Raw genomic sequence first — 17,688 nt, forward strand, 5'->3', positions numbered from 1 at the left:
GGCCACCTCCTCCTCCTCCGCTGTACCTGTTTGCTGTGGTGTCCCCCAGGGATCTGTGTTAGGCCCTACCCTGTTCTCACTGTATATGCTTCCTTTAAGTGTCATTTTTGAGAAATACCACATTGCCTTTCACTATTATGCCGATGACATCCAGATCTATTTTGAGCTGAATGATGATCTAGCTATGTCCGTGAGTAACTTTCGAGAGTGCATGTGTGAGGTCAAGCAATGGCTTCTGGCAAATTTTCTTATCCTTAACGATAAGAAAACTGAAATTATGATCTTTGGCAGTGACGCTCTTCGTGCCAAACTTCATGATGCTTTTGGTTTTCTCACTAGTTCTTTCCCTGACACTGTTAGGAATTTGGGTGTGCTACTCGACAGCTCATTTAAACTTGATAAACAAGTATCTGCTGTCGTCAGATCTAGTTTCTACCAACTTCGCCTTATTTCCAAGGCCAAACACTACATCCCGCACAATGACCTGGAAAAGCTTATCCATGCCTTTGTAACGTCAAGACTAGATTACTGTAATTCACTTTATTATGGTCTCCACTCTACCCTTTTACATAGATTACAGACAGTCCAGAATGCCGCTGCACGCATTCTAACTAAAACTAAGAAGTTTGCTCACATCACTCCCGTCCTTGCTGATCTGCACTGGTTGCCTGTGAAATTTCGTATTCAATTTAAAATTCTGTTGTTTACTTTTAAAATTACTAATAACACAGGGCCAAGTTATCTTAAGGAACTCTTAAATTCATATCTTCCTACGAGGGCCTTAAGATCTTCCTCACAGTCATTGTTGGTTCAGCCCAGATCTCGCTTGAAGTCTAGAGGTGATCGAGCGTTTGCTCTAGCTGCACCTGAGCTGTGGAACAATCTCCCGATTGGCATCCGGGCGTCTGATTCTATTCAATCTTTTAAATCACGGCTTAAAACATATTTGTTTGAACTTGCTTTTTCTACTAGTTAAATTCTCGCCTCGCTTCTAGTGAGTTATTCTATTAATGTGTCTGGTTGTTTTGCGTTGCCCTGCGCTGTCAATGTTTTCTATCACTGTGTTTGATGGTACAGCTTTACTCTGCTATAGCTGTGTGCTATAGTTTATTCTTATTAGTGGTCTTTACCTGTGAACATAATCTCACACTTATATGACTCTGACGTTATAGTGCTAATTATTTTTATTATTTTATTGTTGCGTTGTCTATGTTCTCTATCACTGTGTATGATGGTACAGTTCTACTTTGCTATAGCTGTGTGCTATAGATTATTCCTATTAGTGGTTTTTACCTGTGAACATAATCCCACACTTATATGACTCCGATGTTTTAGTGTAAATCATTTTATTGTTTTATTGTTTTATGTAAAGCACTTTGGCATGCCCCTGGCTTTTAATGTGCTCTATAAATAAAGATTGTTGTTGTTGTTGTTTCTCGACTCTTCTTGAAGATAGTAGCGAGCTCAGTCATCCTATCACTCTGTCTGTCCCCTCCTTAACAAACCTCCATCCAGAAATCTGTCATTTATCTTAATCACTGATCCAGACTGAGAGTGATTCCCGCCAAGTACACTTACAAGTGCCAAGTATTCTGCAGTGGATGGCGGCCATGTTTTTGCCAGAAAGCCCGGGCTTTCGGCTTCTTTTAGTACCATATTTTCTGTAATCAGATGATTATTTTTGTGGTGGGGGTGTGGGGGCTTTTAAATTAGCCGTAAATAATGGCTCACTCTGAAAACTACTGTGTCCTTCCCCATATTTTCCAGATGCAAAACTAGCCGGACCTCACTTGATTAGAAGGAGTTAATTTCACGGCATGTAAAACCAGGAGGGGGCTTGTTGTAAACACTGTCTACAGCCTGAGCTCATGTCTGAAACATTGCCTTGAAAGACATACATAAAGAGGAGGGGATAGAGTAAGAAAGGGTTGGGGTCAACTGGAAGGGGGACTAATGCACAAGGCTTGGGGGAGGGATGGATCAATCGTAGGGTACAGGAAGGGAGGAAAAGAAGGACACCTGGTAGGTTTCTCAGCCAAAGTACCTCCAACTAAAAAAAAATGGCTCACTAGTAGTTTTAGTGTGAAGAGAGAGGCAAGGGAGACAATGAAAGAAAGAAGAAAACAAAATGAGAGGAATGGGGGGTGGGAGGAGGGGGTGTAAAAGAGTCATTACAAAATTGGGAGGAGCGAAGGGGCTTTTGGAGGAGCATCAAGAATTTGCCTTTTAAGGGGCACTGTCTCACTCTTCCAAGCCTTGCGCAGCAGCCAAAAAGGGAGAAGAAATAAACAACAGCAAAGAGACTGCGAGGAAAAAAGAAACACGAGGAATCCTAAGATCTTTCACACACCAGCCACATTAAAAAGGCACAGGAGCACATTGTGCTTGGAGTTTTCTTCTTTATCCATAACTTATGCAGTAAATGGGGAGAGTGCAACACATGACTGTTTTTGTTACTACAGTTATAAGATGTTCGTTAAACTCATCACCTACAGGGAATCATTAAGTCACTGTTTTCAGGAAAGGACGCCACACGGATACACTGAATGCATGTGTGTGTGTGTGTGTGTGTGTGTGTGTGTGTGTGTGTGTGTGTGCGTGTGTGCGTGCGTGCGTGCGTGCGTGCGTGCGTGTGTGTGTGTGTGTGTGTGTGTGTGTGTGTGTATACGTGCAAAAGAAGATTGTGAGCCGCAGCTTTCTTGGGAGACTACAGGACACAAAAGCCAAGATAAATATAATTTAGTAAAAAGCACATCCACCTGCTTTTGTGAGAGGCAGTTTTAAGTTTAGACAATCTGATTGGCTAAATACTATAAAGTTCAAACCTTCTGGCCAGGTCACATTTTTCACACTTTGAAGGCGTGTTGGAGAGTGCAAACGTGCTTGTAAAGTTATAATTAAGGCTCAGGGTAGGGTAAAGGTAAGGCCTTAGCCGTGAGAATATACTCATGTCAATAAATGTTCTCACAAAAGTAGAAAACGTGTGTGTGTGTATTGGTCCCCTTCCCCCTATACAGAGGGGAGCAGGTAGTCACTGTAGGGGGAAACCACAGACAGCAACGATCTCAGTGATGTCAAGCTCAGCATGGTTGTTAAGGTAGGTGAAGAAAAACAGGCAAAGATGCAAAGATTTTTCTAGTAATATGAGTAAGATGATGGCATAATATATCTGACATCCCTTCATTTAGTTGGTTTGCATTATGTGGGAAAAGCAATGTTGCCTCACAGTTTCAACAGACAGGGTCCTGCATCATAAACAAGGAAAGGCTCAGTCTAACAAAAGCTAAGAGCACTCTGAATCACTACATTGCACAGCAGCATCCTGACAGCTGCCCTCACTGTTGAGAGGGTTTTTCTTACTTGTTTTCTGGACAATACCAACAATGTGCTGCACGGGCTAAGGAGAGTCTGTCTGTATCTGGGAGCAGGAAACAGAGGGGAGCTAAGAAGGAGAGATGGGTGGGGGTAAGAACAGAGAGGTAATTGTATATGTAAGAGTGAGGCAACACTGGCAGAAGAGGTAGAAGAAGGAGGAATGGGAGTAAGAAGGAAGGGAGAGACGTGTTCTTGGGATGGGAGGACTGCAAAACAACAAGAGGGAAAAAACAAGAGGAAAGAAGAGGCATAAGGAAAAAACAGAGGAGCTTCACAAGATGGGAAGATGAAACATTGAGTCTTCATATCTGAACAGTGATCAAGAGTGAGAGCACAGAGCAGAGGGATGTGAAGAGTGTGATTGAGTGGCACAAAGAAATAGGGTGAAAAATTGGAGGCCTAGGTGTGCTCAAGAAAGTTGAGTGGTTGCAACTGCGTGTGGGAAACAAAGAGGAGCAGTGAGAGGGGGCGGAGGCAGGAAAAATGGGGAGTCCACAAGCAGCAGGACAGAGTTGGAGAGAGAGGTGTTTTTAAAGTGAGCAGAGAGGGGCAGAGTGTATCCTTCCCTCTGTCCCCGGAGCAGGGCTGATCAAGAGCCAGGAAAAGGGGAAGGGCCTCCGTCTCCTCCTCTCCAGCTGACAAAAACAGCTGCCCAGGAACCCAGGGAGCCTGGAGCCTGTTTAGAGGACGAGGGGACGAGGACACGGAGAGAAAGTGGAGGAGGTGGAGGAAGGACAGAAGGAAGAGAGAGTGAGAGGAGGTGAAAAACAACCCCAAGTCCAGGACCCTGTCCACCTATATGGGTTGCGTCCTGAGTTCAGACTGGTGCGGGGAGGAAGAGGTGCAACCGGTGCCAGTGGTCAGAAACTCATCTCTGAAAAGGAGCCTGGAGAGGAGTGAGAGTGGCAGGATGAGACTTACAAAGGTCAGTGTGGTGATGTTCATGAAACTGTACATAAATCTCTGTGAGCATGCCCTTCCTAGATCATATACAAGACGTCAGGTGTCACAATGCAGAGATTTCTGACTACGGTAGCTTGGTTCTAGTCTGTTTCTTATTCCCACCATGGTCTAGACTAAAATGTCTTATTACTTCAATATTTATTTGATACAAATATCCATGGCCATCTGAGGATGAATCTTAACGTCCATTACATTTCTAACTTAAAATTAGGTTAGGTTTCTACTTATCCACTAAAGTATCCCAACAAATGTTGCTAAATCACGGTTTCCATTTTGACCCAGACTAAAATATATCAAATGTTAAATATTTATCTTATTCTTTTAAGGATGAATCCTAACATCCCTGAAAAACAACAGGCCCTTTCTTCTGTCACTAATATTAGGATCATACTAAACAGGTTCTGTAATCATTTTGATTAGCCCCTTACTTTTCAATAGGAGGGCATTCATGAGCAAAAACCTGCCTACTGTAGCTAATAATATAGCAGCCTACCTCAGCTATATGCTGAACTTGTGCTAATGAGAAAATATTAAACTGCCTATAGTGACAGGTTCACATTACACCTGCTAAACATCAGCATACTGTCATTTCACCATGCACCAGTTAGCATGTAGCTTTAGTGCAGACACATAGAACCATGGCCTCTTTACCTTTTTTACACACACATAACATGTTTTTCTGATCACAGAAACAACAAAACAGCATAAAATCATCATTATTATTATTAGTATGCCGATTTAATAATTTTAGCATCCTACTGCAGTTCCCTCTCAGAACAGCACAAGGGCTCTTCACTTGTTATACTTTTAAAACCCACTGGCAAGCAGAGGGGTCAAAGGTCAATGTGAACTGCAACGTTAGTGTTGCACCACAGTGAAATGTTTGTTGATTGAGTCACAGACACGTGCTGATCCAAAGATAGGAAAAGTGGCTGTTTATATTGGTTCCCTACAAGGAGGCTCTGTATGTGTGTGTGTGTGTGTGTGTGTGTGTGTGTGTGTGTGTGTGTGTGTGTGTGTGTGTGTGTGTGTGTGACTTGTCTTAAAAGATGATGAGGATGACACTGGCATCTTCAAGCTGTGCAGCTACAATAGCACTTTTGTGATAGCCTCCACTGCTTGGGAGTTACCATCATGTAAACAGAGGCAGGCTAGCTGGCTGTAGGGGGGGGATCTTAAAGGGCCACAGAGAAGCTTGATCTCTGATCACTAGTTCATATCATGCTGGGGCTCGTGCAGATTCAAACACTTGTTTACAGTGCCCAAGTCTGCTGGGTTGCATGCATCCATCCCCTTTTGTTTTGCATCTGTGCATGTGTGTACAAGCTTTTGGTCCCAGTGGCTCCATATCACATGCTGAGCAGCGTGGGAATGTGGAGCCCTCTGGATTACGTCATCCTGCTGTGACTGACCCCACTGCATGGGTGTGGGAACAAGCTAGATCCCAATTATCCAAGGAGTAGGAGGATGTAGTTGCCTTATCTATTTTTATGGTCTATTTTTTTTTTATATATAAACTTGTTTTTCACTTCTTGGGGACTTTCAGATTTGAACTAGCATCCATGTGACGGGTACTGCAGTCCAGATGCAACTATGTGTGAGAGCCTGACGAATATAAATGAGGTTTTAATGCCTTTATACTCTGGCAAGAATCACGCATATACATTCCTAAGCAAACCCATGCCAAGTACTTACTGGAAACACTTAGCAACAAAAAATATTATGGTCCACATGTAGTTCTCAGATTCTCATTCACTTGTGCTCAGAATGCTCCAAAAATACTCGACAGAGCCAAATTGACCTCCTCGTCCAGCGATTATTGGACAGTTGCAGATCTTGAGAGTAGCTCAGCGTCAATAAACAACATTCTAAAGATGATTTGTTGAACTAAACAACTCCTGGCAGCGAGAGTCAGCAGTACATGTGGTTCTCTTTAGAAAAAAAGCAAAGCAGCAAGCACTGTTGTTGTGTGATGATCCTGAGCAGCATGATTTCCATATAATAAAATTACCTTTCTGAGTTGTCTCATAGTGTGTTGTGATTGCATGCTAGAGCATACTGGTGCTGAAAGTTAAATGTCTTATTATCTTGGCAGGTGTCTTGATAAAGATGTGTTTAATTTACCCACAGGCACAGCCAAGGGACAGAGTCTGAGAGTCATTAATGAAATCAGTTGGGAGTTAAATCTAATATGACATGTACTCTGTGTCAGCTTCCTTTGACAAAGAAGGGGGAAAGCAGGGTTTCTTTGAGCCACGTTAGCAGCATGACTACAAACCAACAGTCTGTCAGCTACTTTGGTCCACAGTGAAATATTTCAGTTTGGTGTTGAACAGTGCATTTAGATGACATATCATGTTACTTCCTCTTGCAATACAATAGCTAATGCACAGGCATCGTTATCACATATATTTTACATATACTGGCAATTTAGTAGTATTTTTTAATTCTTCAGTTAATGTGATACAACATAAAGTTGCTTTATTGTGAAACCTCTTTTATTGAGGACAATATCATCAGTATTGTTTCTTTAGTTAGTCTATGATTCCTACCCTTCATTTCAGTACCTTTTGCAGGGATTCAAGGGAATTCTGTTGTCAATGTTCATGGTTCCTGGAGAGTGATTCCTAATGACTTGGTGGTCCTCTGACTTTTCCCCTAGCTACACCAGCAGGCCAAGTTTCCCACTGATGTAGCCAAATATGATTTTAGGTTCTGAGTGAAACCAAGCAGACACAAATACTCAGGAAGTAACTGTAATGACAGTGACGTATCCGTGTTCACAGGGTCCTGTCTTCCCCGGTGCAGTATTTACCTTCCTAAACACAACAATTTCATATTAGGTCAAAACAAAGCTGAGGAACATGTTGTTCAGGTTCCACTTATATGACATAAATGACACAACCTTCAGAATGTAGGAATGATTTTTCATATAATTCGGTGTTATTTACAGTTAGGTCCATAAATATTTGGACAGACACTTTTTTTTTTCAAATTGCTGTTCTGTACATTACCACAATCAATGTTAATTGAAACAACTCAGATAGAGTTGAGTTGCAGACTTTCAGCTTTAATTCAGTGGGTTGAACAAAACAATTGCATTAACACAATCCTTTCATTTCAGGGGCTCAAAAGTAATTGGACAAATTAAATAACTGAAAATAAAATCTTCATTTCTAACACTTGGTTGAAAACCCTTTATTTGCAATGACAGCCTTATTTCTTGAACTCATGGACATCACCAGATCCCTTGTTTCCTCCTTTTTAACGCTTTGCTGTTTAGTGTTCACCAAGTGAAATGTAGCTCAATTGGGTTAAGATCAGGCGACTGACTTGGCCATTCATGAATATTCCACTGCTCTGCTTTAATGAATTCCTTGGTTGCATTGGCTGTGTGCTTTGGGTCATTGTCTATCTGTATTAGGAAACGCCCCCCAATCAATCTGAGTGTATTAAGCTGGATTTGAGCAGACAGTATCTCTCTGAACACCTCAGAATTCATTTGGCTGCTTCTGGCTGTTGTGAAAGAGTTTCTCTTCAAAATGGAAATGATTCTGCGATCATCCCCACTGTTATCTTCCGTGGGTGTCCAGGTCTTTTTCCATTGCTGAAGTTCACCAGTGCTTTCTCAGGATGTACCAAACTGTATATTTTAACACTCCTGATATTGTAGCAGTTTCTCGAATGGGTTTTTTCTGTTTTTGCAGCTTAAGGATGGTTCGCTTCACCTGCAAGGAGAGCTCCTTTTACCGCATGTTGTATATTCACAGCAATATCTTCCAAATGCAGCCACCACACGTAAAATCAACTCCAGGCCTTTTATCTGCTTAATTCATAATGACATAACAAAGGAGCTGCCCACACCTGCCCATGAAATAGCCTTTGAGTCCAATGTCCAATTACCTTTGGTCCCCTTAAAAAGAGGGTGGAACATGTTAAGGAGCTGAAACCCCAAAACCCTTCATCCAATTTAGATGTGGATACCCTCAAATGAAAGCTGAGAGTCTACACATTATGTCCATGTCCAACAGCCAAAAGGTAAATACCCTATAATAACAGAGAGAAAACCTCAATAATCAGACAACGCCCCCATGACCAAGCACTCAGTGAGATCCATCCATTTTCTCCCGCTTATCCTATTCAGGATTCTGGGAATTCTGAAGCCTATCCCAGCTGCAATAGCACAAAGGTGGGGGCAGCCTGGACAGGTTGCCAGTCTGTCACAAGGCTAACACAGAGAGACAGACAGCAATTCATACCTACAGCTAATTTAGAATCACCATTTAACTTAACCACTAACTGCATGTCTTTGGACTGTGGGAGGAAACCAGAGTACCTAGAGAGAACCCACACAGACATAGGGAGAATATGCAAACTCCACACAAAAAGACCCTGGATTAAAACCCAGGACTTTCTTGTTGTGAGGCAACAGTCCTAACCACCACACCACTGTGCTGGTTCCACAAAGAAGTGGCCTAAAGGCTGAAGTCTGCCTCCATTCTGCAGTTAAATATCCTAAGAACCACGAGTAAGCCAGCAGTCTGAGAGCAAAGGGCTCTGTTGGGGTAATATGGTACTATGAGGTCTTTAAGATTAGGTCTGATCATTCAAGACCTTATATGTGAGGTAAAGGAGTTTAAATTTAATTCTGCATTTATAACGGAGTAAATGATAAGAAGCCATTGTGTCATCTGGCTTCATGGATAGATTAAGCTGAGTATCATCTGCATAGCACTAAAATTTCATGCGATTCCTTCTAATGATAGTTCTTAGGGGAAACATGTTTAATGTATATAGAATTGTTCCTAGCACTAAACCCTGTGGAACTCCACAATTAACCTTGGATTTAACAAATGGAGTCTATTAAATAGATATGATTCAAACCACTGCAGCGCAGTCCACTGTTAGATTATTTACCTGCATATGATCAGTTAGCTATTTTAAAACTAGACTTTCACAATATTTGAAATAAAAGGAAGATTGAAGACTGGCCTGTAGGCTAATTAGCTAAAACAGCTTGGTTGACGGCTTTTTCTCCCCCTGATGGGACAGAGTATGTAATCCATTCTGCTTGTTTGTGTATTTGTTAGCAGTCTGACATCAACAGGTTTCAAGATATATCATGTTCACATTTTATGTGATGGTAGATACCAATAACAGCTTGGGATGATGGGCCAAGGTCGAAGTTATAAGGAAGGAGATTCAGAAGGAGTCATGCTCTCTGAGTGCTCTTGTTAAGTAATAGTTTCATTACTAGATGTACAATTGTTCTTAAGAACAAGTTTTATTCATCTGTGACTGATTTCCCAGTCAGTCCTATGTTCAGTTCTTGTAGTTTATTTTGTCAGTCCCAGTGTCTTTGTTGGACTCCCTGTTTGAGCTATTGTTTCCTGCGCACATTTTATTGCGGTATCTTGGTTTCACCTTTTTTATTAAATAAACCATTTTTTCATTCAGTTTCTCTGTATGCATTTGGGTCCTCTTTTGGATTCTTGACAGAAGTACTCCATCTGACATGTAACAAAAAGTAGCTTTTTGAAATGGTGCAACTCAACCCACAAGGTCAAATGAAGTGTATCAAATGAAGTTCATATTGTGCAATTACAGAGGGGCAATGGTGCAAATATGAAACTGCCTATTTTGGAAGATTGTAAAAACAATCAGATATAAACCTCGCAGTTGAGAGTGAGTAATTTAATTTGTTTTTTTCAGCCAGACTGGGGGGAGGGGGGTCAACTTCTGAGAAAAAAATGCAATCACACTATTTTTATTCTTGTGTGTGTTGTTGGCTGTTGAAGTACTGTATATATAAACCTGGCATTGCAACAACACTTTTACATGTATTTGTGTAGCTTCCCTATAATTTCTCATGAGCAACAAAGTTTAGATTGGCCATGACCAATACAGAGGCTGTGAGCCACAGGCATTCACTACAAACACACACCCAACAGGGGAAGGAACAATGACTGGTTGGGGTTAAATATAGACACCCCCCAAACCCAGAATAGACTGGAAAAGAATAGAGGAGAAATAGAATTGTCACACTCCTGCCTTTAAGGAAAAAGGTAAGTTCCTGTGTAAAGTCCGGGCTCAGGGGGTGGCTGTCGTAGACTAGATTGCTGTGGCTTGCAAACAATGATCTGTCCCAAACTCTGCGCAGGCTTTGAGGAATGCCTTTTTGTGTGTATGTGTGCGCGCGTGTTTGTGCATAGTGGTCATGCAGATGAAAGCTGATGGAGGGAAAATGGGAAAGACATAAACCATTTCCTCCCTCAGTAAGTCCCCAACAAATCCCAACACCACCCTTTAAAGAAACACCTCCCAGCAAAGTATGCACAAAATATTTTCTTAGCTTCCACACAAAAATGTTGATGCCTGACTCTCGGGTAAGTTCCACAAATGTCTAAGCAGCTCTGGCTGACAGATAGGATTTTATTGAATTCATCAACGCAATAAATGCAAACACGTGCTCTTTCGAGTCTTCGGGATCTCTGTGTCTCGCTCTTTAGCTCCTTCAACAGCTGCACCTTATCAGGCCTTGGCTTAGCACTGTCTTACACAATCCATCGTCTTGCCACACAGCCCCCATTTTCTAGCCTCCTCCTCCCTTCATTTCCTCTTGCCTGGGCTCCCCCGTTTTTCTCGTTTGCCTCCGAGTATGATCAAGCCTCTAAAATTCTGTCCTTCTGCAGGTCAAACGAACGCGTGCAGCACCTTGCATTAAAAGCTTGCTGATTTGTTTGAGTGTTTGCCAGAAATGTTAGAATTCACCTCTTCTGTTTCATCCCCCTCTTTTCTCCTCTCCATCTTTTCCCCCAACATGACCCTCCCCCCCCCCACTTTGCCCGACCCCTCATTCCAATCCCAAGCACCAGTTTCCTGTCTCTCATGATCCCTCGACATTTTGTTAGTCTACCTTTTTTCACCTCACTGCTTTGTTCTTCACTTCTTATTCCATCTCCTCCTCTTTCCCTCCTCACCTCCCTCCAAAGAGAGGGAGCTGAAAATCTATCAAATATTTAAACTTTGCAAGAACCCCCACTAAAAAAAATCAATCCTCACTTTCTATTATGAAATTCTTGGAATATGAGCTAATAGAATTGGCCGCACTACTGCACGTGCTGTTTAGTTGGTGATTGTGTAGGTAGGTGGGTGACTGGAGGGGTTGTAGCACATGTCATGACTCACAGTTGGATTCTGCACTGATTGGTAGGGATATACTGCACAGCCTTAATACCTGAATGTCATTCTAACATATATGGAAGCGACTACAGGACTGAGGCAGCGGGCAGACATGATGCTGTTTGGATTTGCAGTCTCAGGCAGGAGAATATTATGGATTACAGTTTAGGGCAGAGGAATCCACATATAAGAATATATGGGCATGTATGGGGTGTAATCCAGAAAGTTGGTTGTTTTCCTGTTTTAAATAGATTTAGAACCACACAAAACCAGACTTCGGTCTCCTTTTGAGGTTTAATACAAAAAACAAGCCAAAAACAACAAAAAGAAAACACACAAAGAGAAAGAAAGCTTGAATAAGAAGCTCAAATACTGAAACAAAAGACACCCTGCGTTTTCTCAGCTGCAAACACGTTATGTTCATAAAATACCTGGAAAAGAAGCTGGCTCACCTGCTGTATTTCTTTTGTTTGGCCACTAGGTGCCGCTACTAACACACGAGTTACTGTTTAGCAGCTGAGTCGATACTGGTGCGCAGGGAGGTTTAGTGTGGGGCACAGGGGTGCTGACCACAGACACATTTCAAGTCAAGAAAGAAACTTTTAAACAGTAGGCTGGGTTGGATTTGTTTTTAGAAAGAAAAAAAGATTGATAAGAACGTTTTTGCACAATGCATATCCGCGTGTTTACATTGCAAAGAAAGGTCAAACTGGCGAAATGCTGATCTGTGTATTTATTGCTAAAATAACCCTCAGGATATGAAAAGGTTGACAGCACAACCACAACTTTAGGTCCAAGTAAAGTGCAGGAAATGTGACAGTTATTAAGCTGGAAGAGCTAAAAATACAAAGAGCCAAGGCTTGCAAAAATACTGCTGCAACACTCGCGTATGTGTCAGAAATACTCGATTAGATTTAAACCCTTTCAACTGCACACATTTACAACCGTACTGATGTAAACTGTGTGTAGATGATATTCATTTTTGTCTCCATTCATGTTCTGCTTGTTTACATGCTTGTTATTAATCAAACGTATTAATGCCTTAATAATCAGTAAATATGCACTATTTGATCAAATAAACAGCTTGAATTGTAATTTGCGGTCTGGATTAAACACCTCAATCACTCCAGAGCTTCTAATGGAAATATTAATATGCTTAATTCAGCCAATCGGGAGTTAGGATCTTTACGCTCCCCTCCAGAAACCGACCAATCAGCGGGGGTTACAAATTCCAGTAATAGTACTCCACACACGCTTTCCCCCGCTTTGCAGCTCCACCCCGCAGTTCCAGCTCTGGAGAGGGTGGACCGGAGTAAAGAAAACAAGTTATCTCATAGTCCCAGGCCATGTTATTGATGGCCTTCCTGAGAATGAGGGGCAGCCTTTAAGCCTGCGGATATGATTAGCGGGAAAATGAGCAAGGTAAGAGGAGAAGGTCTACTAAAGCCCTGGTAAGAAAGTTTCGAGGGTCTGATCTAGTCTGTCTTGGCTCATCGATCTCCTGATGATTTAATAGTCAGTATCTGCAGTGTAAGTGTGCGCGGAGGAGTTTTGGGTGGGTGTATGATGCTGGGTTTTCATGCACATGTGTTGGCTGAGCAGTTGCGCACTTTTGACAATTTGACTGGCTTAGATGTAAAATTACGTTAACTTTCGTCTGTAGACTGTTTTATTTTTATTTATGTGTTGTTTTTTTTTAGAAAGTCGGTAACTAATAAGTTTGTGGGATTCATTAAGAGTTTCAATACACCTTTGACATACCTATCTGCGCGTGCTCTCTGACAGTCACATGTTCGCTAATGTTTTTAGCTATTGAGTCAACATTGAAGTTTCAGTGATTTCGGGGACTTTGTGCTTTTCTCAGGGAAGTTTCTTGATGTGTCGCACTTCATTAAACGGACATAAAATGGTCTTGAATAGGGTCATGTGACGCATTTAGTCCCCCCACCCCACCCCACATAGCCCCACCGCTTCTGCGTCAGCGCCAGCCAGGAATTATTCGGGGCCCGTGGCTCAAGGGTTGGGAGTTCGTCTTGTAATCGGAAGGTTGCCAGTTCGAGCCCCGGCTGTGTCCTTGGGCAAGACACTTCACACGTTGCCTACTGGTGTTGGTCAGAGGGCCCAGTAGTTTCCAGTTCCATCCACAATCTGTAGAACATAAAGCTGTCTTTCCTTACAGCAGTGATTTCCTTACACTGTACAGTCCCTTACAGTGCAACTGGTATTGTTGCGGCAAGACTGCCACCCTTGCTGGTCCGGTGTCCACCTCTGAGAATGGGAACTGTACTACTACAGCAGCTCCAAAGAAATGGCACCGTCAGCACTGTAGAAGTCTTAAGGGTTAGCAATATCTAAGAGTCTGCACACATAAATAGCCGGGGAATACCTGATCTTGAGTATACGTGATGCTTTTTTAAAAGCAATGTACATTTTCGTTTCATTTGAAAAGCTGTCCCATACTTTCCCAACTTTCTTGGGTAAACAGGACAAACCGGAAACAACACAATTCCAAAAAAACAACAAAACAAACAACAAAAATTGGTTTAAGTGTTGTTGTTGTCATTTTGGTTAAAAAACTAGCTTGAACTTTTCTTCAGCCTGTGTTTTTCAGTGTCTGCTCCCTGCTTGATGTGCGCTCCATACACCAATGCATGTCCCAGTGTGGACATGCAATTTTGATTGTCGTTTTACAGCTGCAGAGTTATACTGTCCTGTTCAACCATGTGCGCCGTTGAGTTTTGAAGTTAAATGAAATCAGTATTTAAAGTATTTGAAGGTTTACTTTCTAAACGTGAACTAGTTAAAAGAATTTGAGGAAAGCACATAGATTTTATTAAAAATGAATTCCCAGTGTATTCCCAGCTGTGTCAACATAAATTGGCCAAGAACAACAGCTGGAAATGCAACTGGGAACTTCAGTCTGACTTTCCTTTTGCTTGCTTTTCTTCATTCATGACTCACAAAATGACTGTTTTACAATGATTTCTATCCAGTGGAATATACCGTCTTTATTTTAATAAAAACTCATTTCTTGTATTCACACTGGAGTAGGCTTAAATCACTCAGGCGAATATAATTTGCCGCTTTCAGTCTCGTGGCAATGAGCCAATGCGGAGCCTATGCATGTGTGTTTGCAGGGATGCTGTGAACAAAAATCTGTCACACAGGCTTCATCGTGCAAACTCAAAAGCAAGGTATAGTGTGCACACAGGTGATTGATGATTGTTCATACAATTAGCTTTGGCTCCACATCGTGATTCCTGCTTGTCAGAGTTCCTATCTTCCTTTGCAACATGAGGGAAACAGCCACGCATTAATAACAAGATAACATTGTGCGACCTTTCCTTTGGTCACTTTTCTCCTGTGTGAACTATATTCAGTGCAGATAAGTGGAAGTCGGGCTGCATTTCGATCAGATCAGAGAGGAAGCTGGTGATTTAAAAAAAAACGTTCCAGCATTCTGGAAAAACTTGAGTAGCTTGTTCAAATAACTGTCTCGGTGTAAGCATGTAAGCCGGCTGCTCTAGTGGAGATGTTCAGTGACCAGCAGTACAGTGCTGTGGTTGTTTTCAGTGTACAGCAGCTATACTATATTTATAATTACTGGGTGTAACTGAGAAGCTTGAAGGCCCAGGAACGACACATTCTGTGTGCTTGCGGCACCTCCTGGCCACTGCCAAGTCAAGAGGTTGAAACAGAAGCTGGTTCACGTTCCCCTGGATATAAAGCCGCAGTAACAGCTAGTCACTCACACCTGGAAAATTCTTCACCGTAAACACAGGATGAATCTAAGTGACTCCTTTATACTCTAGCAGATGTTGCAACAGGGATTCTTAAACAAGTGTCAGATCTGGAACTACGGCAGTATACTTTACATCCCTTAATGTCGTGCACTGGCTGAGGCCACATCGCAGTACAAGGGTAACATTTTTATTTAGCAAATGCAACAAAGGGTGTTGGTGGTTTTGCTGCAATAAGACCTTTCTGTGTTTGTGTGTACGCTTGCAGCAGGAGTTCCACAAGAGAACGGAAGTGTATCATGGCAGCATGTTGACATCACCTCTGGAACAGGGAGTCACTCTGTTCCCTCCACTGCCTGTCCCACCCTTCGGACACATGCATGCACACACGCGCTTATAACACATGCAAGCTTTGATGCCAACAAATAAGAAGCAGGAACTCAGATACCCATGAGATGTTCTCAGTAGAGGGTTGGATTTAGGTTTACAGTTAGTCACAAACCGACCATTAAGCCGTGTGATCTGGTGCATAAAATGAACATAATGTAAATACTAGATGCCCACAATTGAACAAATTTGGCTTATTGTGTTTTGTAAGGTAAACTCATAATCTGATAGACCATAAAGAGAGGTACAGTCCATCCAGAAAACTTTACTTGTTTCACATTTTGTCTTGTTATAGTCTTATTACAAAATGGATTATATTTGTTTTTCACCTCAACCCCCCCCCCCCCCCCCCCCCCCCCCAAAAAAATAAATAAATATGCATTTGCTTGAAATTCTTGAAAATGTATTAAAAATGAAAACAAAAACAACATGCACATAAGTAATCATAGTGTTTGCTCAGTACTTTGTTGAAGCACCTTTGGCAGCTATTACAGGCTCATTATTTTTGAGTAAGATGCTACAAGCTTGATCCCAATATTTTGGGGCAGTTTCTACAATTCTTCCTTGCAGAATCTCTGAAGATCCACCAGGCTGGATGAGCAGTCATTTTCAGATCTCTCCAGAGATGTTCAGTCATATTCAAGTCTGGGCTCTGGGACACTCAAGGACATTCACAGAGCGGTCCCAAAGCATTTCCTTTGTTTCTTGACTGCGTCCTTAGGGTAGTCGTCCTATTGGAAGATGAACCTTTGCCCCAGACCAAGGAACGGAGCACTCTGGAGCAGGTTGCTATCAATGATGTCTTTGTGCATTGCTGCATTCATCTTTCCCTCAACTTTGACTAGTCTCCCAGGTCCTGCTGCTGAAAACCATCCTCACAGCATGATGCTGCGACCACCACGCTTCACTGTAGGGACGGTAGAGCTGGGCGATATGAGATTTTTTCATATCACGATATGTTTTTTTCATTTCAGGCGATAACGATATCTATCACGATATAAGCCAAATAACTATATTTGTAAGATTTAAATGTGCCGTTGCTCACAAGTAAAATGTGAAATAATCAGCAGCTTGTTTTTAAATATTTATTTCCCATAATAAGTTCAACAGGGTAGATGTACTTAACATGAGACTTTTTCAGATAAATAAAGGCAAATATTGCAAACTACACAAAAGACAGCCGCTAAAGCGTTTAAGTTTCAAAATAGAACAAACAAAAACAGACTAAATTGTCAATTCCACTTAGAAACAAAGTATTAATTCTAAAAATAAATCTTAGTTTGTTTTACAGAAGAACAGACAAAACTGACTAACTGACTAACTTTTGTCAGTATCAAATAAACTGAGAACTAAAAGGAAATTCTCAATCTCTCCTTGTTGTATAGCTGAGCTTTTCAAACAGTTTTAACAGTTACTTTAGTCTGACAAAAGCCGAATGACGAATTAGCGCTTCCAGTCAGAGACTGAGGCTACGTCCACACGTACACGGGTATTTTTGAAAACGGAGATTTTCCGTTTTCGTTTTAAAAAATAATCCCGTCCGCACATAAAGGGAGAAATGAAGGAAAACGCTGCTATGAACATGCCAAAGCAGCAGGTGGAGCTAGATTCCTAACCGTGCAGAAATGTTGGCCAATCAGAAGTCTAGAAGCCTCGGTGGGAAAAAGTAAACAAAGCTGGGGCATAGAAGCAGAACCGAGTCGTATGTGTGGAGGGACAGTAACTGTGTGTATGTGTAAGCATTTAAACACTGCAGAGAGTAGAATTAACAGTAACAGTATTGTAGAAATTCATTTCACCGAAACAATAACGTGGCGCACAGTGTGACGCATGCACCAGTTTATTGTATTTCCAGACTTGCTTTCGGCACAATTTACAGTGCACGCTACTCTGTTTTTTGTCAGACTTGAAATAGCCGAAATACCTTCACACTACGGAACTTCTATGGCTCTTCCGTTCGACAATCTCTCCGGCATTGGAACCATCATCTGTTTTCTCTTCGGTCACGCTCGGTTGATTTTTCTAGTCGGCACACTCATTT

General features: G+C 41.8%; 1 protein-coding gene across 7 annotated transcripts in view; it reads left to right on the forward strand.

The window, feature by feature from the left end:
• Positions 1 to 3,518: 3,518 nt before the first annotated feature.
• tns2a (tensin 2a) overlaps positions 3,519 to 17,688 on the forward strand; it is a 72,686-nt gene continuing 58,516 nt past the window's right edge. For 3 of the 7 annotated variants that reach the window (XM_080897749.1, XM_080897748.1, XM_080897750.1), the window contains exon 1: positions 3,519 to 4,300. In XM_080897749.1, coding sequence (XP_080753875.1) covers positions 4,175 to 4,300 — 126 coding nt within the window. In that variant the 5' untranslated portion in view covers positions 3,519 to 4,174. Of the gene's footprint in view, positions 4,301 to 12,797; positions 12,943 to 17,688 lie in introns of those variants that run through there. The other 4 variants (XM_080897752.1, XM_080897753.1, XM_080897751.1 and 1 more) reach the window with 2 other exon arrangements.

This window comes from Rhamphochromis sp. 'chilingali' (genome assembly GCF_963969265.1).
Source record: "Rhamphochromis sp. 'chilingali' genome assembly, chromosome: 12".
Taxonomy (NCBI): domain Eukaryota; kingdom Metazoa; phylum Chordata; class Actinopteri; order Cichliformes; family Cichlidae; genus Rhamphochromis; species Rhamphochromis sp. 'chilingali'.